General features: G+C 34.6%; 1 protein-coding gene across 1 annotated transcript; it reads right to left on the bottom strand.

The window, feature by feature from the left end:
• Positions 1-1336: 1336 nt before the first annotated feature.
• Positions 1337-21917, bottom strand: fnta (farnesyltransferase, CAAX box, subunit alpha). Its single transcript, NM_001080560.2, has 9 exons — positions 21697-21917; positions 20842-20927; positions 18961-19075; positions 18436-18540; positions 16424-16550; positions 15995-16143; positions 14057-14119; positions 12506-12683; positions 1337-1933 (listed from the first exon to the last, which is right to left on the bottom strand). The coding sequence occupies exons 1-9, from the start codon at positions 21828-21830 to the stop codon at positions 1766-1768; spliced, it is 1125 nt and encodes a 374-aa protein (NP_001074029.1). The 5' UTR covers positions 21831-21917; the 3' UTR covers positions 1337-1765.
• Between the last annotated feature and the right edge of the window lie 1963 nt (positions 21918-23880).

Raw genomic sequence — 23880 nt, 5'->3', positions numbered from 1 at the left:
ATCGGAAATTATTAATTCTTGCTAAAAACTAATCACTTTTGTCCCTGGAAATCTCTATTAACCTTTATAAACTGTTTTTTAAATAGGGTAAAGGTAAGTAGTGCGTGAATAATCGCTAATTGATGTGCAATGGATTAAGCGTATAGATCTTTCAGCCTTTCCTTGATAAAACCTCAATATTTATATATTATTTAGTTATATGAAACAGTTGGACTATACAGCATAAGTACACTACCTGGCAAAAGTCTTGTCGCCTATCCAAGTTTTAAGAACAACAAATAATAACTTGACTTCTAGTTGATTATTTGGTTGAGCATTTGGTACAACTGATGACCAACTAAACTTCTCTGACCACATTTCTAGAACTGCTCGATCTTGCAGATTCGCACTCGATAACATCAGAAAGATCCGACCCTTCCGATCTGAACATGCAGCTCAACTCTCTACTATCCGGGCTTCCAGCTAACTCTATCAAACCTCTTCAGCTGCTTCCGAATTCAGCAGCACGAGTGGTCTTTAATGAACCTAAAAGAGCACATGTCACTCCGCTGCTCATCCGTTTGCACTGGCTGCCAGTTGCTGCTCGCATCAAATTCAAAGCTCTGATGTTTGCTTACAAAGCGACTTCTGGCTTTGCTCCTTCTTATCTGCTCTCACTTCTGCAGATTTATAGGCCCTCCAGAAACTTGCGTTCTGTGAATGAACGTCGCCTCGTGGTTCCATCCCAAAGAGGGAAGAAAACACTTTCCCGAACTCTCGCGTTCAATCTGCCCAGTTGGTGCCCTAACTAACTAACTCCCTAACTGCATCAGAACGGCAGAGTCACTCGCTGTCTTCAAGAAACGACTAAAAACTATTTAGCCTCCACTTCCCTTCCTAATCTGCAATTGCATATCTGGTTCTACCGCTAACTGTACTACAAAAATAAATAAATTATAAAATAAATAAACAAATAAAATTTAAAATAAATAAAAAATTACCAATGTTTTGCTTCTTAGACTTTACACGCCTGAAACTTGCCTACAGCACTTGTTCATTGTTGCTCTTATAGTTGTGTAAATTGCTTCCTTGTCCTCATTTATAAGTCGATTTGGATAAAAGCGTCTGCGAAATGACTAAATGAAAATCTAAATGTATCAGAAGTGGCTTATATGAAAGGCAAAGGCCTCTAGATTACGCTTATTAATGGCTGGAAACGGGCCATTAGTTTAGTAAAATAGAAACATGAACATCGATTTTAGTTTTAAAATTGGCATTAAAATCTGAGATTGGCCCACACAACAAAAACAGACAACTCACTAACATGAGAAACAAGAAAATGACAAGAAAACGAAGGTCATTGAGCTTCAGCATTGTTATTATTTCTGAACATACAAAAAAAAGCGTGTACAGTCACCGTTTGGTAACACAAACCAGAAGATGCGTTTGGCAAGAGAAGTTTCGGACTAAACCAGAAACATGTCGGTTATGCATTTGTTTTGATAAATTGACCTCTGAAAACACAAACGTGGTCTAAAACACAAGTATGACTGCTATGATTTACTGCCAAACTCCCATATTCCATTTCCTTCGCCTTAATGGAAGTGTACGGTTCACTCTGAGAGCTTTTAAGCATATGGCTACTTTGAGTTTTTAGGTCGTTCTTCGATTTTTACAAGCGCTGCTGTTAAAGCCTGGCTGTGCACACACACTCATACACGGATAAAGAGTCTATCAAGTGTTTCTGTCTGCTCCTCTAACCATGTGTGGAGGTCTGCTCTTCTCCTCAGGGGTCACTGGGCTCCGTGTCAGGTTGCTGGGGTGCGGCAGGAGGAGGGTCAGATGAGGATGGGATGGGGTCACCTGAGCCATACGTGTTCTGGAGAGAGCGGGACACATAGTTCCAGTATTCCCTTCTAATGGTGTCCAAATCCTCTGCCAGGAGCTTACAAAGCTAAAAGTCAAACAGATGGAGAATGAGTTAGAAATTTAAAAGGCTTTAAGGGTTCAATTGGAATGAAGAGATTAGTAATGATCTTACGGATCTTAAGTTCGTATGGACCAATCAAGATTCTACTGTAACCACGTGCAACCATTCTAGAATTGTGAGGTTTCTTTTTGGAGTTTATCAGGAATACAATACAATTTTGCGAGATTTCTAGAGCAGAATGTTTAAGGACTATTTTAGAACTGTTATGTGGGGTGCACTACAAAAGAACTCAGAACATTTGGAAGGAGGCCTGGTGTCCCACAGAGTTTAGTTCCAACCCCAAATAGACACACCTGAAGCAGCCAACAAAGCTCTTTCTAGGTATTCTAGAAACTTCCAGGCAGGTGTGTTGAAGGAAACTGGAGCTAAACTTAGCAGGACAACGGCCCTCCAGGGCAGAGTTTGGGTACAACAACTATGTACAACCATTCTACAATTGTCCGGTTCCACTTTGAAATGTATCTCTATATTGTGGAACTGTTTGAGGTTTTCACAACAGAATGTCTAAGGACTATTTTAGAACCATTTACAAGCATTCTAGACTTATGAGGGTTCCACTTCCACTAGAACTTTGCAAGGTTTCCACAACAGAACGTCTAAGAACTATTTTACAACTATTGTATGGGATCCACTTTAGAAATAATTATGTGTCCTATAGAAAAGAACCTCTCAGAACATTTAGAACAGGAATGCCCAAACCTGTTTCTGGAGGGTTGGTGTCCTGCAGAGTTTAGTTCTAACCCCAAATAGACACACCTTAACCAGCCAATAAAACTCTTTCCAGGTATACTAGAAACTTCCAGGCAGGTGTGTTAAAGGAAATTGGAGCAGAACAATGGCCCTCCAGGACAGAGCTTGAGAAATTGACATCATATAACCAAGCAGTTATATTGGACCATTCAAGATTGTACTGTAACCATGTACAGCCATTCTAGAATCGTGAGGTTCCACAGTGGAATTTATCTTTATTTTGTAGAACTGTTTGAGGTTTCCAAAGCAGAATGTCAAAGGACTATTTTACAACTATTGTGTCAGTTGCACTTAAGAAATAATAACAAGTATCCTATTCAAAATAACCCCTTTAGAACTATGGGAAGATTCCAAAGTACAATATTGAAATACACAATCTGGAAAAACCTAAGAAAGCTTTTGTTTTTTTCAACTGATGATTTAAGAAAAGAAATAGAATTCCATCAAGACAAAATTGTGAACTGTGTGAGGTTTCCAAAAGCAAAATGTCTTAGGCCGTACTCACACTAGCTACAATTGCCTTGAACTGTGTCGAAGTGTGATTGTACCCCTGATGGCCTACGTTCACACTGCATATTTACTTCCGAACCGGAGCAAGCTTACGTCATCGATGATACGACTGTTCAGTTTAACAGGTAGAGAATCGCTCTCGCTCAGCACAGCGGAGATTGCTTTAGTTATATTGTTTTGCATTATTTTTTGGGCGGCAGTGACACGCAGTCAAATATTTTTATGAATAGATCCACCATTTTGGCGCTCATAAATGATCATTAAAGTCCTTGTGCTGCACATTTTAGGTTTCCTTGTGTATTTTATAAGCTATGACAGTTTGCGTTCATTGAAAAATAGGAATAATTAATAAATCCGTATAAAAACAGTCCATTAAAAGTGATGTTGCGTCTTCAGTTTCGGGCGCAAACAAACCCCAACCGAACCACGATCTGGCCAACCTCTTCAAACCAGGCCAGGGCCAGCCAACTAAACCACCTGAACACACACAGCACCAAGCAAGCGACACACAGCATCACGCTCTCTCTCATTCACACACATACACCGCAATATTACACCGCCCGCTCCCGTTCAAATTACACCAGTTACCGACTGCTTCCGCAATTTATTCGCAAATTTATTCCAAGAAATCACTGCAAGAAATCTGGTCGGGTCCTGCGGGAATGCAGACGACTGGTTTAGGGCTTTCCATTTTAACCCATTCAGATGTTCTGCCAGTGGTGAACACTTGTGTAACATAATCAGTGACATATGTCTGAGTACGTCTAACCTTTAGAACCATAGGTGAATTCCACAGTACAAGTATTCAAAACTATTGAAAAAAAAGCCCTTTTTTTGTTTAAGGGATGAAGAAATGTTTCAGGGAGAGAAATGGAAAGCATCAGGAGACCATGCAAGCTAGAAATCACAATCCTGCTGAGAAGATTCAAAACAAATGACTTTCAAACTCTAAGACGCTGAGTGAACAGTGTACATATTTCAAACAGTGTAAAACAACAGGGGAGAGAGGAAGTCTAAATGCAGCTCTGACATTTTCTCGCTGTAAAGAGCGCCTGCGTAAAGCAGCGAGACCGCCGGCTCCCTCTGAGCAGCAGTAAAAGCCAGTTCAGACCTTATGAAAGGAAATCTGCTGGTTATGCTCATCAATATTCTGCACTTCACAGCCTCACAGAAAGGTCAGCGGTCTGAGTTCTTCAGTTTTACCTGTTGAGGAACTTTCCAGAACACTTCAGCTTATAGAACCCATGCAATTCATGTTAGAACTGCTATGAAGACATTCAATGTAGAAAAACTCTAAAAATCATTGAGTTCAGCTGGACCATTCACAATTCCACTGTAGCAACTAGCAGAAATATTCTAGAATCATGCAGGTTTCCACAGAATGATCCCTCAGAGTTGTTCTAGATACGTTTTAAGCTTAAAGGGACAGTATGTCATTTCCACCACTAGAGGGCATGTATTCACAACAAACAAAGCTGTAGTATGGTGAGTGTAAGCGTGGAATCATGGGAGTTGTTGTCTTGATAGACGAACTGAAGTGTTAAACCCTTATCATGGTAGTATGAAGCCGATTAAGACTAAAATCTGAAGTGAAATGCTGAATTAACACGGCACAAAAGCAGCAGAGCTTTTATTATGCCACAGTCCACTGTTTTAGCGCCATTTTATCAGACATTTTAGGGCCTACTCACACTATGCCATCCGTCCCATGCCCAGGCCCGTTTACCAGATTGTTTGACAAGTGTGAGTGCGCTGAATCAGGCTCAGGCACGGTTCACTTGGCCGGCCTTGGCCCGGTTGAAAGATGTGTGCCTGAGCGCGGTTTACTTGGACTTTGAAAGCAAGACGTGACTTTTAAGGGACCATTTTATATGGATTTATTATTCATTCTTACTGTTCAGTAAAAGCAAACTACCGTAGTTTATTAAAGACGCAAACCCCTCATTGCATGACAGCTGCGAACCTTCAGCAACCCTCCTAATTCCACGCAGCACGCGGGCTTTATGATTGTTTATGAGCGTCAAAAGTGGCTGATCTGTTTGGCGAAATATCTGACTGCGTGTCACCGCATCCCTAAGGACTAAAGCGATATAACTAGAGAAATCTCCACTGTGCTGAGCGAGAGCGCTTACTGAACAGCGCAGCATCTGACGTAAGCATGCCCAGGCCCGATTGTAATGTGGCTGCGGGCCATCGGGGGAGACGAAAGGGGGGACAAGCGTGCTTTGGCCCGGTTCGAGGCAACTGTACATAGTGTTAGTACGGCCTTAGGCTTATGTTATGATGCTACTCTGTGCAGTCTAATAAAACACACAACATATTAAAGCCTCGCTGCTGGTTCCCTGTTTTCAAGAAAAGCAAACCGGAGTGTTTATAAACACTTTAGGACTACCGAAATAAATAATCTAGCCCAGAAAAAAACTATTTACATCTTTCAAGAACTACGTGAAGGTTCCACAGTACAAACCCTCAGAAATATTCTAGCACCGTTAAATAATCACAGAGAATGGTTCTAGAATCTTTTAACCCTTGCAGGTCACACTTTATTTTCATTGTTGAATTTAAGTTACATTGCATCTACATGCCAACTAATTCTCATTAGATTATAAGTAGACTGTTCGGTTAGAGCAAAGAGCATACAATCACCAAGAGAGCGACACTCTAGTGCAATTTGGGAAACAGCCACTAGATGGTGCGGCAGCTATTTTGAAATAAAAACTCCAATAGAGCAACAGCATATTATAAATCTGTAAAATAATCTATTAAAAGTGCTGATGATTGTTATAGTGAGTGCTGTATTGTAGTCTTTTAGGTTGTATTTCAGCTTTAATGCACTTTTTAAATAAATAAATAAAAAAAGATTCAAAGAACATCCGTTTGCTTTCACTCCAAAATGGCGGAATTCGGGGCTGTTGCTGGACGCTGCTGTTGCAATGGAACGTTCTATTGAGTGTCGCCTCTTGGTCATTCTAAGCTGTTTGGTTAGTGTTAGAGTAAGTTGACATGTACTTTGATACTGCTTTGATACAATCTACATTGCAAGAGCCCTATACAAATAAAGGTGAAGTAAATAAAAAAATTCAAACTCTAAAATCACCCAGAGTGGATGAAAGCATCCCCAACAGCAAACAAGGGTGTGAACTAGGGCTGCTCGATTATTGGAAAAATCATAATCATGATTATTTTTGTCTTAATTGTAATCACGATTATTCAAAACGATTATCAGTTGAAGTCAAAATTATCGTCCTCCTTTGAATTTATTTTTTATATATAAATATTTCCCAAGTGATGTTTAACAGAGGTTTTTTTTTTAACAGTATTTCCTATTATATATTTTTTTCTTTTGGAGAAAGGCTTATTTGTTTTATTTCAGCTAGAATAAAAGCAGGTTTGAATATTTTGAAACTAAGGATGGGAAGATTAACCGATATGTATCGATACGCGGTCATGCGCGTGCACGATGCGAGTGCATCGGTAGAGCAGCAGAGGATGAATGAAATTTTGGAAGCAAATCGAGATGCATCGGTTTTTGCGAGATGCATCGGTTTTTCCAAGATACAGCTTTTATTTTTAATATAGAATGTATTTTTTATTTATTAACAAGTGTTGTCAACCTGTTTTTGGCGCATAATTTAATCGACCTACATAAAGTAAGCCTTAGCAACTTACTTGCGGATGTGTACACTTACACTACAACTCAGTGTATCAGGTGTGCGGATGAAGCTAGTGGAGCGCCCTCAGAAAGCGCGAGAAGCAAAACAAACATTTATTCCTCACTGAGTTTTAAATCTAAAGTATGGCAACATTATGGATTCTGCAAAAAAGATGGACGACTTTTTAGGACAGATGCAATTTGCAAAATGTGCCGCGCATCTGTAAAATACGCGGGCAGTACGACTAATCTGATATCTCACTTGAAGCGGCGCCTCGGTGTTGTTGTGGAAGCATCTTCCAGTGTTCCTGCATCCCCGGCTTCCTGCTCTGCTTCAACTGTAGCTACCAGCTCCAAAAGTGGTGAGAAAAGCATTGCAAGTTTTTTCCATGCGCAACAGTTCTGCTCGCTCTACGCCAATAACGAATGCTATTGCATTGTTCATCTGCAAAGATATTCAGCCTAGTGTTACGAAGAACGAAGGTTTTATACACCTCCTCCTGTTAATTTTTATTTAATTATATTTTTATTAGCCTGTTGTTTACAGTGATAGTGATGTTTCAAAGCAGCATAACACTGCTAGTTCACCACCTTAAGTTTTGAATATTCAGTGGCAAAATATCTTTGTAAAACTTGTTTTCATAGTTGAAAAGTTAAATCACAATTCTTGTTGTGCAATGGTAAACCTTTATGTTGAAAGAGTGCAAATATATATATATTTTAATATATATTGCACTTATACATTCTGTTTATCTTGAAAATCCTTAAATAATATGTGCTATATGTTCTAAAATGGCCCTCTACTGTAAACTGACACTCTGGCTCTGAGAGAAAAGCCAGTTTGTAAAAAAAGTCTTGGTTTTGCTTGGTTTATAAATAATCAAACTCATTCAATGGCACAGCATCCTCTTTAACATCATCTCATAAACTTGATCTAATTAGTTAGTGCTGAATTATCGCATCGTATCGTGATATGGGTGTGAATCGTATCGTGTTGCATCGCAATATGTCACAAATGTATCGCTAATATATCGGATCGTATTCTTTGTATCGAGATGCGTGTCGGATCGGCATTATAGCTTAGATGCCCAACCCTATTTGAAACCTATTTTAATAGCTCGATATAATTAGCCCCTTTAAGCAAAATATATGTTTGTTTGTCTGCAGCAGAAACTACTGTTATACAATGACTTGTCTATTTACTCTAATTAAGCTTTTGAATGTCACTTTAAGCTGAATACTAGCATCTTGAAAAATATCGAGTAAAATATTATGTGCTGTCATCATAGCAAAGATAAAAGAAATCAGTTATTATAAATGAGTTATTAAAACTGTTATGTTTAAACTGTGCTTTAAACATCTTCACTGTATTTTTGATTTTATTATTGATTAATAATAAAGCAGCAGCAGGGATATTGCGGGCTGTCACTTTAAGAGTGCGGCTTTGATATGGTTTCTCTTTCACGTGCCTTTTGAGTCTCAACTTGTTAGTTTATTACACAAATGAGGTTTAATATGAATAATCACTAAATACCGCGCTCTGACACAAATGTGCATGTATTTGACCATTAAAGGCAGTGGTCACCAAACTTGTTCCTGCAGGGCCGGTGTCCTGCAGATTTTAGCACGAACCTTAATCAAACACACCTGAACAAGCTAATCAAGGTCTTACTAGGTATACTTGCCTTGCCTTACTTGAAACATCCAGGCAGGTGTGTTGAGCCAAGATGGAGCTAAACCCTGCATGGACACCCGCCCTCCAGGACCAGGATTGGTGACCCCTGATTAAAGGGCTCACATTAAGATCGCGTTAGATGTGTGTGTGCTCTGCTGTCCTGAGGCTAAGCGCGGCGCGCGCAAACACAAACATGCGCTACCTGTCTGAGGCTAAGCAAGGCGCGCACACACACATAACAGAACGTGCTATTTTGCGCTTTTAAAAATATGAACGATGCGCATCCCGTGCTGCAAAAGTTACATTTCAGCACATGCTTTTAGTCATTTTTACGTGGAACTGAGCTTTGCAGAGGCAAAGAGTTTCCACACGTGTACAACTGGAAAGGGGGCGGTACGTGATGGAATAATCTTATCTCGATTAATGGTTTTTCATGATCGTTAAAAGCCAAAATCGAAATCGAAACCGGATTTTCGATTAATTGCACAGCCCTAGTGTGAACTTGGTCAGAAATTACTATCAGTTCCAGAAATCTGCAATTCACTGACCGAATTCCATCCACTCCATATTAAAAAGTAAGTTTGACTTCTTGTTTTGACAGAAGTATTATGCATGGTATATCTGCGGACACGTTTCCTCTGAACGCTTTCATATTCCTCATCTCATATGCGCGAGTCTGAAAGGTTGAACCAGTTTTTTAACATACACACATGCACATGGCCTCAATTTCAAAACAGAAAATCATTTTCAACTCCATCATCGTCTCGGCACAGGATGAGAAACCCACAGCAAAGAAATCTCATTAACCTCAACACAGACACAACATCCGCACGTTTGCCGAGGAAAACACAGGGCCTGTCACGGAGAAATACTCCAGAGACGAATAATGCTTTCTCCGCTCCGATTTTCCTTCCTTCACGCTGGAGAAAAGCTCTTTGTACGGAGACAGCCATGTAATGTTTTATATTCGTTTTGTTTTTGATTTGGAACCTCAGATCAATAATTAATAAGCATCTATTAAAAGTTGTGTTCAGTTAATATTTAAAGACAAGAGCTTTCAGCTAGAGACGGAAAGCCAAAAGTCTCTAATTATCATAATCATGTGGATACGGATGTTGTCTGATTTAGTTCAAATTGCGAAATGCTGAACTGATTCAATAAAATATAGATATATCCCTGAAAGAAGTCACACGATAAAAAATAAAACGACATCAATGGATGAAACCGCATATTATTAAGGAAAATTCAATTCAAACATTTTGATAGCAATGTTACATTTTATATAAGATTTGCAAAGTTTTACAACAGCAGTTTGGCCTTATCAAATCAAATGACCTATTATACTTTCATGATTACTTGAAATAAATTTTTATAATGTTAAAGGGCTCGAAATTAACCTTTTTGCCTGATAGCACCGGTGCTCCAAACTTAAAACATTTAGGCGCATGAGCCAACATTTAATCGCACCCAACAATTATAAGCACCTTTACTACAAGTTTTATACAGATTTATTAGGCTGGCTTGTGTAGCAAGCCAGACTATTGTTATCCTATTTTTCTTCTGAGACTAAAAATTAAACTCTATCTCCTCCTAGAGCTTTCAAGCTATGACCAGACTCACACCAGACCTCCAAACTGGTCTGACTCGGGTTGCTATATTTTTTCCGACTGATCCGACTTTCGGTTTTCCGAAAAACGTCCCGGGACCATCAGAAAAATCCCATTGACTTAACATTGGACCAAACTTTGTGACCTCATAACTCTGCATCAGACTGTCACACAGACTTCTAACTGGGCTCATTTAACTCAGACTACCTAACTGCCAATAACTGATGAGCTTTTAACTTTCTGGCCACACCCTAGCAACCACTTTTGGGACCCTAGAAACTGACCCATAGACTTCCACTGCAAAATACTCTCATTGACTTTACATTGGGTCAAACTTTGTCAGCTCATAACTCTACATGAAACTGTTGCACAGACTTTTAACTGGGCTCATTTAACTCAGACTACCAAACTACCAATAACTGATGAGCTTTTAACTTTCTAGCCACACCCCTAACAACCAGATACGGCACCCTAGCAACGGTCCCATAGACTGCCATTATAGAGGTTCAGATTTATATCGTCATGCTGCAGTGTGATAGAGACGTGTTGCTTTTAAATGTTCATACTCGCAAGAAGCTTTGATACATCATCAGTCTAAACTGTCAATCAACTCCATAGCAACAAAACAGACTAACCTAGAATCATGCTAGTAACATGCTAATTCATGTTAGAATCATGCTAGTAACATGGTAATCTATCTATCTATCTATCTATCTATCTATCTATCTATCTATCTATCTATCTATCTATCTATCTATCTATCTATCTATCTATCTATCTATCTATCTATCTATCTATCATCTTTTCATACTTTTTAAAACTGTTTAAACTAAATAAACTATTACCATCAGGCTTTCACAAGCCAGCCTCAAAGTTTGTCCTCAAACTTTAAGAATCTAGTTGCATTTGAAATCAACACTAATCAAACTAACAAGCAAAAAAATATATATATGCAAGCGTGAGGAAAATACGTCTCAACGAAATCCCGTTATCACAAGAAAACAGATTTTATAACATAACTGAGTGACCAAAAGATACACGGAGCGCTCACCGGCCCTGCACACACTGCTTGACATGAATGAATCTGTTAACGGTATAACTGTGCTGTTCTCACGAGTGGTGTCTGATAATGCACTGATGCTTTTGACATATACTGTACCTTACTATATGCATACGTAATGTTAATAGCATTACCAGTCTTCATGAGTAGCGATATTAGTTTTCTCGGCGCAAGCACGTTTGCGATGGTGTTAAATTTGACATATAGCAGCCACTTGTACGCCGGACAGCATCTGGCGATTATATGATGGATTAAACTGAAGCTCTCGTGCTAGATGTGGCAAACAGTTACCTGAAAATTCCATCCCACAGACTTTTCATAGCGGACTTGAAGCCAATGGAAGTCTTTTATCCACTCTTCGAAAAGTGTAGATGGTGGATTAACATTCAGCACATGATCACTAGTAAGATGTGTCACTATTTGTAACTTTAGGTGTCATGGTTTCTAAAACTAAATCTGTCAGTGTAATCTTCAATCTCATCTTCAGCGCTTTACATTTGTTCGTGGTAGTAGCTCTCTCTGTCATCCCAAGCCAGAAGGCATTGACTGAGTGATTGACAGCTGATATTTCAGTGCTAGAGCAGTGGACCAATAAGAGGAGCGCGAAGGCGGGGCAAGCATTACGGACTTGGCTTTGTTTACTGCAGCAAGTTGACATGACAACTGTTTTAAACCATTCCTGATCGCTGCGTTTCGCGTTTCAAGTGCAGAGATGCATTCTGTGTAAATGTCTCCTGAATCCGCGCATGTGGTGAACATTTTGCAGTAAAAACTGGTCGCACACAGCAATTTCATGCACTCGCAAAAATGCTCCCAAATATATTTTGAGGTCGCATAGATAAAATTTTAGGCGCATATGCGACCAAAACGGTCGTAATTTCGAGCCCTCTGTTAGAATTTAGACATATTATGAATATGCATGCTATAAATGCATTAAAGGTGCTGTATGTAAGTTTTTGACTCTTCTAAAGCATCAAAATACCATAATATGTTTGCAGATATTTCAGAAACATGCTAAGTGAACATACTTGTCTATCTGAAAAACAATGCTGAAGTCAGATTGTCTTTGAAAATGTGCATTACGTGCTGGAACGTCCGTCTTTGATTTGGTCATTTAACCACTGGGCGTCCATCTTACATACTGCACCTTTAACACATCTAACAGGTGACGTTATTTGGATTTCTTTTCTAAATAAATGCTTGAAAATATAGTTTGTAATCTGAAAATGGTGTTCATGTAAACATGGCTGTTGTTTTCAGTACTTGTGGATCCACAGCTCACCTCTAAGGCCTTGCTGAGTGTCTCTTGCTGGTCGTGGCTGGAGTTGTTGCTTTCCAGAGCATCTTCATAAAGATCAACCAAGAAGGCGGTGAGATACGGAGAGCTGCAAGTGTCCTGGAGCTCCATCACCTGCTCCAACAGCCCAGGATAAGAGGATAGACCACCGTCCTGCAGGATCCTGAGTCAAATAACAGATAACAGTTGAAGTCAGAATTATCAGCCCCCTGTTTATTTTTTCCCCAATTTCTGTTTAACGGAGAGCAGATTTTTTTTTCAACACATTTCTAATCATAATACTTTTAATAACTAATTTCTAATAACTGATTTATTTTATCTTTGCCATGATGACAGTAAATAATATTTGACTAGATATTTTTCAAGACACTTCTATACAGCTTAAAGTGACATTTAAAGGCTTAACTAGGGTAATTAGGTTAACAAGGCAGGTTAGTGTAATTAAGCAAGTTATTGTATAATGATGGTTTGTTCTGTAGATATCAAAAAAATATATAGCGTAAAGGGGCTAATAATTGACCCTAAAATGGCTTTTAAAAAATTTAAAACTGCTTTTATTCTTGCCTAAATAAAAAAAAACTAAAGACTTTCTTCAGAAAAAAAAAACAAAAAACAAACTAAACATCCTGTGAAAATGTTGCTCTATTTATCTTGCTCTATTTAACATCATTAGGAAAATATATATAAAAAAAGAAAAAATAATTTAAAGGGGGGATAATAATTCTGACTTAAACTGTACATATCTCATGATGCTTCCAAATAAATAATAGAAAAATCTAGTGCTGGGCAAACATTATTATTATTTTTTTTCTAAATCATGTTTAACAGAGCAAGGAATTTTTCACAGTATTTCCTATAATATTTTTTTCTTCTGGAGAAAGTCTTACTTGTTTTATTTAGGCTAGAATAAACGGGTTTTTTAATTATTTAAAACCATTTTAAGGTCAATAATATTAGCCCCCTTAAGCAATATATTTTTCAATAGTCTACAGAACAAACCATCATTATTCAATGACTTGCCTAATTACCCTAACTAGTCTAATCAATCGAGTAAAGCCTTAAAAATGTCATTTTAAACTAAATACTAGTATCTTGAAAAATATCTAGTCAAATGTTATGTTCTGTCCTCATGACATTTACAAACACGCATGTAAAACCAAAACTACAACACTATTTTGTCACATGGATAATTTAATTTATATATAATTTGTATTATATACATATATATTTTATAGCTAAATAAACATATTTCTCAAACACATTATATATACACAAAATAAATATAGACAGCACACACTTATACATAATAAACCTTTTAATTTAATTTATATTATTATACCAGCATTAAAATAACTATTATTCATTATCATTGATTATATCTAGATATTATCCACATTAATTTGGGCTCTTCAGCTTTAAAAGCTTTAAATATGCAAGTTCTTCTCTTTCTGTCCATGGTGAAGATCTGCCATCTGCTGGTCGTGTGTTTGAAAAGAAAATCCTCATATGCTGCTTATATTTGTTTTCAACACTCACGCTTTTAAATAGTTCCAAGCGCTCTCATTGTGAGGAGCTTTCTTTATTTGTTCAAGGGTGTACCTGAAAAAGACAAAGGAATAGCATGTTTTAATTGCCCATTTATACCTAAAGAGTTTTACAGATGATGCACATGTTTCTAACTTTTTTTTGTTGATCTTACAGAACAGGTTTACACTTACTAGGTAACATGATGTTCCTAATCCCATACATAATGCTAAGTCATTGGCAACATTAAAATGAATAACTGCAATAACTTATAAATAAATAAAGTTTAAAGATGCTTCTCACCACATATTCTCTCCGCAATTAAGCTTTTATTTCTCTAACAATGTCAGAAATGTTGTATTAGTAGCACTTGGAATGACTTATGAGTATTGCTGACAGTGATTTTGGACAAAAGTGCAAATTTTTTATGCAAAAATAAATAAATAAATACATAAATGAACATAACACAACACTTCGCGTATGAAAATGTGAAATATGCAGAACTTGGAGATGTAAAAGCAGATGTAACTAATCTTGGATAAGGCTAGTATAAGAAATGGAGAAAATTATTATTTATGTATGAATTATTGTTTTTCTTCTGTTGAACAAAAGGAGGATATTGTGAAGAATGTTGGGACAAAAGCAGCCATTGACATCCGTAGTATGAACAATAACAAAACAACTATAGAAGTCAATGGCTTCCAGCAGTATTTAGTATTTATTTCTTTATGTTAAACAGAAGAAAAAAAACTCAAGCAGGTTATATTTTTAGGTGAACTTTCCTTTAAGTTATTCATAATTTACACCGCAATGAGTCTAATAACCCCTTTTATATGATCATTTTATTGAAAGGCACTATAAAATGATAGTGGTCAGGGCCAAAACCTTTAAAACCAAGGGCCAAATGGGAAATTAAAAAAAAAAAAAAGCAACTGGCAAGTATATAATATAGTTGGCCTATAACCATTTTAATAAATTCTAAGAATGTTAACAAAACAGAAGCATTTTACAATGAAAGCTTCCTGTGGTTTTCCACCCAAAAAAAACGTTAAATCAAAGAATAAAACGATCAAATATGTTATTTTTTTAATTCTATGCTAACACTTTGAAATACGAATCGATTATTTAATGTTAATGTATTTACTAACATGAACAATACATTTATTACAGAATTTATTATTCTGTTTATCTTTGTTAATGTAGGTAAATGGAAATAAAATCTATTATTGATAGTTCATGTTAACAAACATGAATTTGGATGATAATAATATCTTAGTAAGTGTTGAACTGTTAATAAATGCTGAAAAGGTATTGTTCATTATTAGCTCATGTAAGTAAATGCACTAAATAACATTAACTAACGAAACCTTAAATAAATAAATAAATAAATAAATAAATAACATTAATTATTACAAAAAAATATAGTATTATATAAATAATTTTAAAAATTATATTTAATAATAATAATGATTGTATTTAGATATTTTTCCAATTTGTAATGCCTCTTGTTTTTACCAAAAAAAAAAAAAAAAAAAAAAAAATATATATATATATATATATATATATATATATATATATATATATATATATATATATATAAATATTATTAAAAAAAATTATATATATATATATATATATATATATATATATATATATATATATATATATATATATATATATATATATATATATATATATATATATATATATTGGCACCACAATAATTTAAACTAATAATTACATTTAGTAGTTTGTAACATCTCTTGTTTTTACAAAAAATAAAAAATAAAATAGCTTCAAGCAAATACAGTTAAGACTTATTTATTTTGAAGGTAAATTACTGTACATTTTCAGATGCACGACAAGTAAAACAGTGACTGGTATTTTTGCATTTTAAATTTCTCATTGAGAAAAAATGGTTGTGCAGTTTTGCCCAAAAATGAGACTCACTGCACTTCTCTTTGGAGGATGGCTGGGTCGGAGTATCCGCTGGTGTGACTGATGACAAAGTGTCTCTGATTCCAGGCGGAGTTATTCCTCACGTCCTCCTCCAACAGTTCCTCCACATACTCCAGCTCTCCATCCCACAGCTTGTATTCCTGCAACACATGCATAAACAGTTGAAGTTAAAAGTATTAGCTGTCCTGTGACTTTTTTTTCCTTTTTCAAATATTTGCCAAACAATGATTGACAGAGCAAGGAATTTTTTAACAGTATTTTCTACAATATTTTTTCTTCTGGTGTTTTTAAATGTTTTAAAACCATTTTAAGGTCAATATTATTAGCCCCCTTAGGCAATATATATTCTGACTTTAACTGTAAGTGAACAGTAAACACATTCACACACACACGGAGGCTGTTAAACATCTGCTTCTGTACCTGGATGACCCATTGTCTGTGCTGCCATGCGTGGTAGTTCTTGGCATCTTGACTGAGAATTTCTGCTACAAACTGCAGCTCATCCGCCGGGTCGCTCAGCCACTCCACCACCATCCGTCTGTGATGCCTGCATATCAAGAGTATTGTGTAACACTTTAGTTTAGGTCACAGCTTATGCTTTTAACTACTGGCTTATTACCTGCATATTATTAAGATATTAACTGTTCATTAGTGGTTACAAAGTATGGTCTTATTTTACATTCCTAATTCTACCCAACACTTCAAACCAACTTCTAGCTTACTAACCATTAATAAACAGCTAATTACTAGTTTATTAAGCTAGTAGTGTTAGTAATTTTTAGTTAATTGTGACTGGTTATTTTCGTAAACTAAAACTATTGGAAACAATATGTTATCATTAACTGAAACTAATCAAAATTCTTGATAAATTAAAAACTAAAAGTAACTGGAACTAGCAAGTCAATGGATAAAACTCATTAAAAATGAAATAATAATTAACAAACATATTCAGAATTTGTTTCTGAATTAATAAGCGTTCATTATGTGTAATAAATAATACATAAGTTGAGATCTAATACAGATCTTTAAGATTTACTTTTGATAAAAACTTCAGAACTCACATTTAAAAATATCTCCAGATAAGTCTCTCCAGATAAAAATTGTTGTGTGATAACATTAAAAATAGGGCATAACTAAGAAATGTATTTAAAAAGCATTACAGAAGTTTCCCTACTTTTTAAAAGCTTTATGGTTTAATTTTAAGAACTAAAATAAATTTTAAAAAACTACCATCAATATAACAATCGCAATTACATGCGCGTCTTCAGACTTTTTATTTTGACCAGCAAACCATCTCAGATCATTATGGAAGCCCGTTCCAGCCACTGAATTTAAAAGAAAAAGTTATTTTTATTACGAATTGTCCTCAGAATTGTGAGACATAAACCAGAGATTGTGAGTTATAAAGTTTTAATAGCAAGAAATAAACTCACAAATCTGAGAAATAAACTAGCAATTCTAAGAAATAAAGCGGAAAGTTAGAAAGTAGTTTCCTGTTATGGAGACTGACCTTAAATGTGTTAAAGACGTATGCATGGACTGATTGCATTAGCCCATATATAAGAGAAATAATGGAGAAATCTTAATATAGAATTCTGATTGTTCACAATTTCAAGTTTACATCTCACGAATCTGAGAACATAGTCAGAATTGCAAGTTTGTGTCATGAATATCTGAGATAAAATGTTACAATAACCTTTTTTTTTCAATTCAGTGGCGGGGACAGACTTCCATAGGTGGGCATAGAAGGTGTTTAAACACTGATTACAAAGCAAAAGTAATACACTGTATAAAAAAAATAAGTATATATAAAGCAAAATACACATATTTTAGTAAAAAATTACAAATTTTGTACATGACAAAAAACTGTGGCATTTATTAATGGCATGTGTTAAAGGGAGCCCTTTTTACAAGATAAAAAATAAATCTCTGATGTCCCTAGAGTGTGTATGTGAAGTCTTAGCACAAAACACCACACAAATAATGTTTCATAACTCTAAGTTTAGGCTTTGATCCTAATTGTGCTGTTTTGGTGACTGTCGCTTTAAATTCAAATGAGATTGTGCTCTTTTCAAAAAGGGGCGGAGCTACAGGTGCCTACATGTCAGCATAGTGGCAGATTTAAAAACAAGAATAATGCCCTATGCTAATGAGGGAGAGATCATCACAAGTGGGTGGGGCTTTCCCTCTCTCATGACACGTACAATGGGGGAATGTCAATCAAAGTGTTTCTGCACTGCTTTTATCAGGCCTGCTTACAAAAAAAAAAAAAAAAAATGAATACATTTCTATAAATAGAAGCTTGTTAGATTCACAGATGGTTCCCACACAACTGTGTTTAAACCCCTAATAAAAGTGATTTTTGCATAATAGGTCCCCCTGCAGAAGACCATCACTCATAAAAAAGTAACGTTATTTGCACATATACTTACCAGACTTGGTAGTTCTTGGGCTGATCTTCTATGATGGCTGTGATGTAATTCATCTCCTCTCTTAGGTCTTTTTTTAGAGCCTGCAGTAAAACTCTCCTGTAGTGCCTACAGACACCAGATGACACTTTAAAGTAGGATGCATTTGAGCTTTTTGCAGACCAAAGCAATCCAGGGACTCATTGAGGCTTCAATGTGGAGCCCAGAGGAGACTGCCTTTTAGTCTATGTTATGTGCAAAAGGTTTTCATTTTTTTCCATATTCAAAAAATAAATTAAATTAAATAAAAAAAATAATGCTGCATTCTTTATTATCCTTAATTATCAAAGAATCCTGAAAATATGTTTAAAAGCACTGTTCACAACATTGTGCATCAGACTGGTATATGCTGAACTGATTTTTGCAGGATTGGCCTTGTTCAAAAAGAATCAATTTATTTTAGAGGATGATACTTTACAATATTGCTGCCTTTTTTTATCAAATAAATGCAGCCTTGTTGAGTAGAAAAGACTATATCCTTGGTCTCACCATACTGTATAATTAGCAGCGTTGAGGTCAATGGCTTCAGCAGTCAATGCAAACGCTCTCTCGCTCCTCTCATCATTCTTCAGGAGCGCTCTGAACATGTCAAACACGTCTGTGACTGCAGATGACAAGACAAACAATAAACATCATTACAGCTGACTGTTTGCTAGACAAGTTATTGCATGATTACTTGACTATATACAACTTTTTACATAAACCATTCATACATATAACCAAATAAATAACAGTCAACAATTATAAACATTTTGTTTATCCATGCGTAAGTGTGTGTTGGTAATGGGAAAAACTAAGCTTTTATAAACCATTGGTTTGGAATTTGATTTATTGTTTTAAATAGTTCATAACGCCTTGTGCTATAGGGACACCTGGTGGTCAGAACTGTAAATGCAACCAAATCTCAAGCAATACATTAATTTGAATTAATTTTAGGGGTTTTCATCTTTATTGGAATAGGACAATTAAGACTACAGATAGTAAAGCAGGAAGAGGGAAAGTATCAGAAGGAAAAACCCAAACCAGGTTGCCATGGTCACCATAGTGCTTTGACAACGCACTAACCACAAGGCTATAGGAATGGATATGCTGTGAAATTAAACATTTCAAGTATATCCTAAAATATAAATAAAGCGTATCATTTAATATAATTTAATATTAAGTGTCTTCATACTATGTGTTCTTTTATACGTTTTCAAGACTTATATTTTGTTTGTTCAATTCCAAGATATTCTGTTTTTTTTTTAACTATTATTCCTTCTCATTTAACAGATATCTCATTAAAACCTCAATTAAAAATTCTTAAAACTGAAATAAAATCGGGGGGTTTTTGATTTATGTTGATTGTATCATATCACACAGATCACCCCCTAGTGCAGAAGAATTCAAACTATTTAGAAACAGTAAATAGTTAATCAAGCCTCAGTTACAGAAATCAATTTGATACATACTCTTGATCACTGATTTGAAACAAAAACTTCATAAAAGTTTTGAAGCTTCATAAATCAATTATTTAAAATCAGCCATTACTAGTGTGTGTGACAGAATTGAGCTACATGTACATGAGAAAGCAAAAACATTTAATTTATGGACTTTTAAGAGATATAAGAAAAAGTAAAACAAAATGAATAAATAAATAAAATGAAAGAATGGATGAATAAAATGAATAAATAAATGAATAGATAACTGAATTAATAAATAAATTAAATGAATGAATGAGTTTATTATTTGTTTATATTTTCTTCTACTTAACTCTTTTATTACTGATTATGCAAAGCACTTTGATTTGCCACTGTGTATGAAATGTGCTATATAAATAAACTTGCCTTGTCTTGAATAAATACATAAATAAAATGAACATGAATGAATAAATGAATAAAATGAATAAATGAATGAATGAATGAATGAATGAAGCAATAAATAAAATGAATAAATAAATGAATAAGATGAATGAATGAATGAATGAATGAATAAATGAATGAAGCAATAAATAAAATAAATGAATAAATGAATAAGATGAATGAATGAATGAATGAATTAATGAATGAAGCAATAAATAAAATGAATGAATAAATGAATAAGATGAATGAATGAATGAATGAATGAATGAATGAATGAATGAAGCAATAAATAAAACTAATGAATGAATAAATAAAAACACAAAATAAATACATAAACAAATAAATAAATAAAATGAATGACTGAATAAATAACATGAATAAATTAATAAGTAATTAAAAAATAAAAGAAAGAAAAGAAAAACTTAAATAAACATCAACTAGAATAACAGACTGACAACTCAATAGTCTGAGACAACGACAGTGTGGCAATATTAAAAAGTGAAATCTCCCCTGAATAAAAGACACTCACACTTCTCTGAATAAGCAATCTTCACCACAGGGTTTGGTCCGTCATCTTGAGGAACAGGTTCTAGATCAGCCCACTCTTTTCTGTCTCTAAAACAGCACAAAAAAAGGCACAACAAATGTGATTTTTAGACTCACTGATTAACTTACTGGTCAGTAACTTAAGCCAGATTTGATTGAAATCTTCACCTCTTAATTAATTATTCTCTTAATTAAAAAAGGGTTAATCACCTCTTCAGACTCTTAATTCAGACCATGTTTATCAGGACTTTTATTTCATTCAGTCTGAAATGGCATGCAAGAGTGACTTCAAAACCATCAAAAACCATTACCACTATTACAATGACATTGTTGATAGTCATTGGCTGCTAATACGATTTCACGGTTAGGAATCTGTAAAGAATACTTTTCTGAACTTACATTACTAAGGAGAAAGTCCAAATGTCCAAATTCACCTCAATATTTATCCTTTAGTTTTGCTCAGATTGTAGCATAACGTTATTCCTGTTCAGTCATGATTCAGCTCAAAAGAATCATTCAGACCAACACATTTGATTCACGAGGTAAAAACTGACATTAGAAAAGTAAAACGAAACATTAGAATTAGAAAACACCTCCAGACTGTGTGAACTTTGAGCTTCACCAAAGATTTCATTCAAATCTTTTATATTAAGCTGACTCGGTTCGTGTGAATCACTCATATAACTTGCATATCACACACAACTTGTCTTTAATTAAACATTCGCAATCTTACATCTTCTTTAAAGTTGATGTCCCACATAATAAAGAGAACTTTAAGAAGTAATCAGTTCTAAGTAGAGTGATTAGCCACAAATGCTAGGCTAGCTGCTAACCTCACCTGTAGAAGATATAACCTCCTTTAACGGGCTCCTCGTACTCCATCTCCGCGTCCTCTACTAAATCGTCATTTTCTACTCCATCCTCCTCCAGATTTTCCGCTACGGAGTTGGAAATTTCTTCAACAGAGGACATTGTGGATAAAAATGCACCTGACTAAAAAGTGTGCAGAGCTGAGAAGCTGACAGATGCAGGAAGGCGGAGACACTCCGGATGCAGTAGGTTTTCAAAATAAAAGTATGTAGTATCAAAATTAGGATTTAAAAAAAAAAAAAAATAATAATAATAATAATAATAATAATAATAATAATAATAATAATAATAATAAACCGTTGCTGTCAGAATTATTAGCCCTCCTGTTACATTTTAAATATTTTAGAATTTATTCCACAGGTTCAGTTAAATGGAGGGAATATTTTTGTGGCACATTACTAATTTCTAATAACTGATTTCTTTTATCTTTGCCATGATGACAGTACATAATATGTTATTAGATTTTTTTTTTAAATACTAGTATTCAGCTAAGGGCATTTAAAGGCTTAAATAGGAAAACTGGGCAAGTTACTGTATAACAGTGGCTTGTTCAGTAGACAATCGAAAGCAAATAATGCTTAAGAGGACTGAATTTATTGACCTTAAAATGGTTTAAGAAAAATGAATAACTGCTTTTATTCAAGCCGAAATAAAACAATTAAGATAATGAAAAAATATTATAGGAAATACTGTGAAAATTTCCTTGCTCTGTTAAACATAATTTGGGAAACATTTGTAAAAGAATAAAAATCAAAGGAGGGCTAATAATTTTGACTTCAACTGTACATATATTTTATTATTTTATTTATATATTTATAATCAATGTACATGTCAAAGAAGAAAAGGAAAAGAGTTTTCTGAATATTAGAAACTGTGCACGAAAAGACTGTCACATATTTCTCCCCATTAAGCACAGAAGTCACTAACTTGTAATTTAGTTTACATACCAAAATAAATGTCAGACACATCTCAAACATTCGGGAAAAGCGCAGCCCAAAAACACCATATAATTTAATCTGAATACCACTATCTTTGAACCTGCCAGATTTTATTCATTCATCAGCAAAGATGTTCAAATCCTTTAAAATTGCTTTCTCTTGTAAATTGATTTAAAACTTTTTGTATTACATAAAAAAAGTCTTTTCTAATTAAAAAAAAATTATTTCTAAAAAATTATATCTCCAATTTCTGTTTAACGGATTGAAGATTTTTTTCAGCACATTTCTAATCATAATAGTTTTAATAACTCATTACTAATAACTGATTTATTTTATCTTTGCCATGATGACAGTAAATAATATTTGACTAGATATTTTTCAAGACACTTCTATACAGCTTAAAGTGACATTTAAAGGCTTAACTAGGTTAATTAGGTTGACTAGGCAGGTTAGGGTAATTAGGCAAGTTATTGTATAACGATGGTTTGTTTTGTAGACTATCAAAAAAAAAATAGCTTAAAGGGGCTAATAATTTTGACCTGAAAATGGTGTTTAAAAAATTAAAAACTGCTTTTATTCTAGCCAAAATAAAACAAATAATACTTTCTCTAGGAGAAATAAATAAAATATTTAAATTAGGAAAAATATTTAAATTAGAAATATTTGAAAAAGAAAAATATTGAAGGGTGCTTATAATTCTGACTTCAACTGTGTGTGTGTGTGTGTGTGTGTATGTGTGTATATATATATATATATATATATATATATATATATATATATATATATATATATATATATATATATATATATATATATGTGTGTGTGTGTGTCTGTGTGTGTGTGTGTAAACACACAAACACCAATTAGATGTTTGCAACATAACATTTCAAATACTGTACTTTTTAATGTTAAAATGAATAAACAATTTACAAATAATAAAACAAATAATTTAATAAATTATAATATGAATAAATTAAGAATAGTTTTTTTTATATATACACTTTCTGAAAAAAAGTTGTTGCCTATCCAAGTTTTAGGAACAACAAATAATAAATTGTCTTCTAGTTGATCATTTGGTATCAGAAGTGGCTTATATGAAAGGCAAAGGCCTCTAGAATACACTTATTTTACCGAAATAAGATATGATCATGCCTTGATTTTTAATGATTTAATTAGGACAGTAAGGTCTGATTTTGCTTCGATAAAAGTCTTGT

This window comes from Danio rerio, chromosome 14, assembly GCF_049306965.1.
Source record: "Danio rerio strain Tuebingen ecotype United States chromosome 14, GRCz12tu, whole genome shotgun sequence".
Lineage (NCBI taxonomy): Eukaryota > Metazoa > Chordata > Actinopteri > Cypriniformes > Danionidae > Danio > Danio rerio.
The sequence above is the reverse complement of the archived record's forward strand: the minus strand, read 5'-3'. Positions and strand labels throughout refer to the sequence as shown.

What these genes read in the sequence shown, in the direction of transcription:
- fnta (NM_001080560.2), bottom strand. Translation starts at nt 21,830, where the DNA reads ATGTCCTCTGTTGAAGAAATTTCCAACTCCGTAGCGGAAAATCTGGAG. An exon ending in GGAGGTTATATCTTCTACAG is followed by an intron (nt 20,928 to 21,696) that starts GTGAGGTTAGCA and finishes GTGCTGTTTTAG; the next exon opens with AGACAGAAAAGAGTGGGCTG. An exon ending in ACAGACAATGGGTCATCCAG is followed by an intron (nt 16,144 to 16,423) that starts GTACAGAAGCAG and finishes CATGTGTTGCAG; the next exon opens with GAATACAAGCTGTGGGATGG.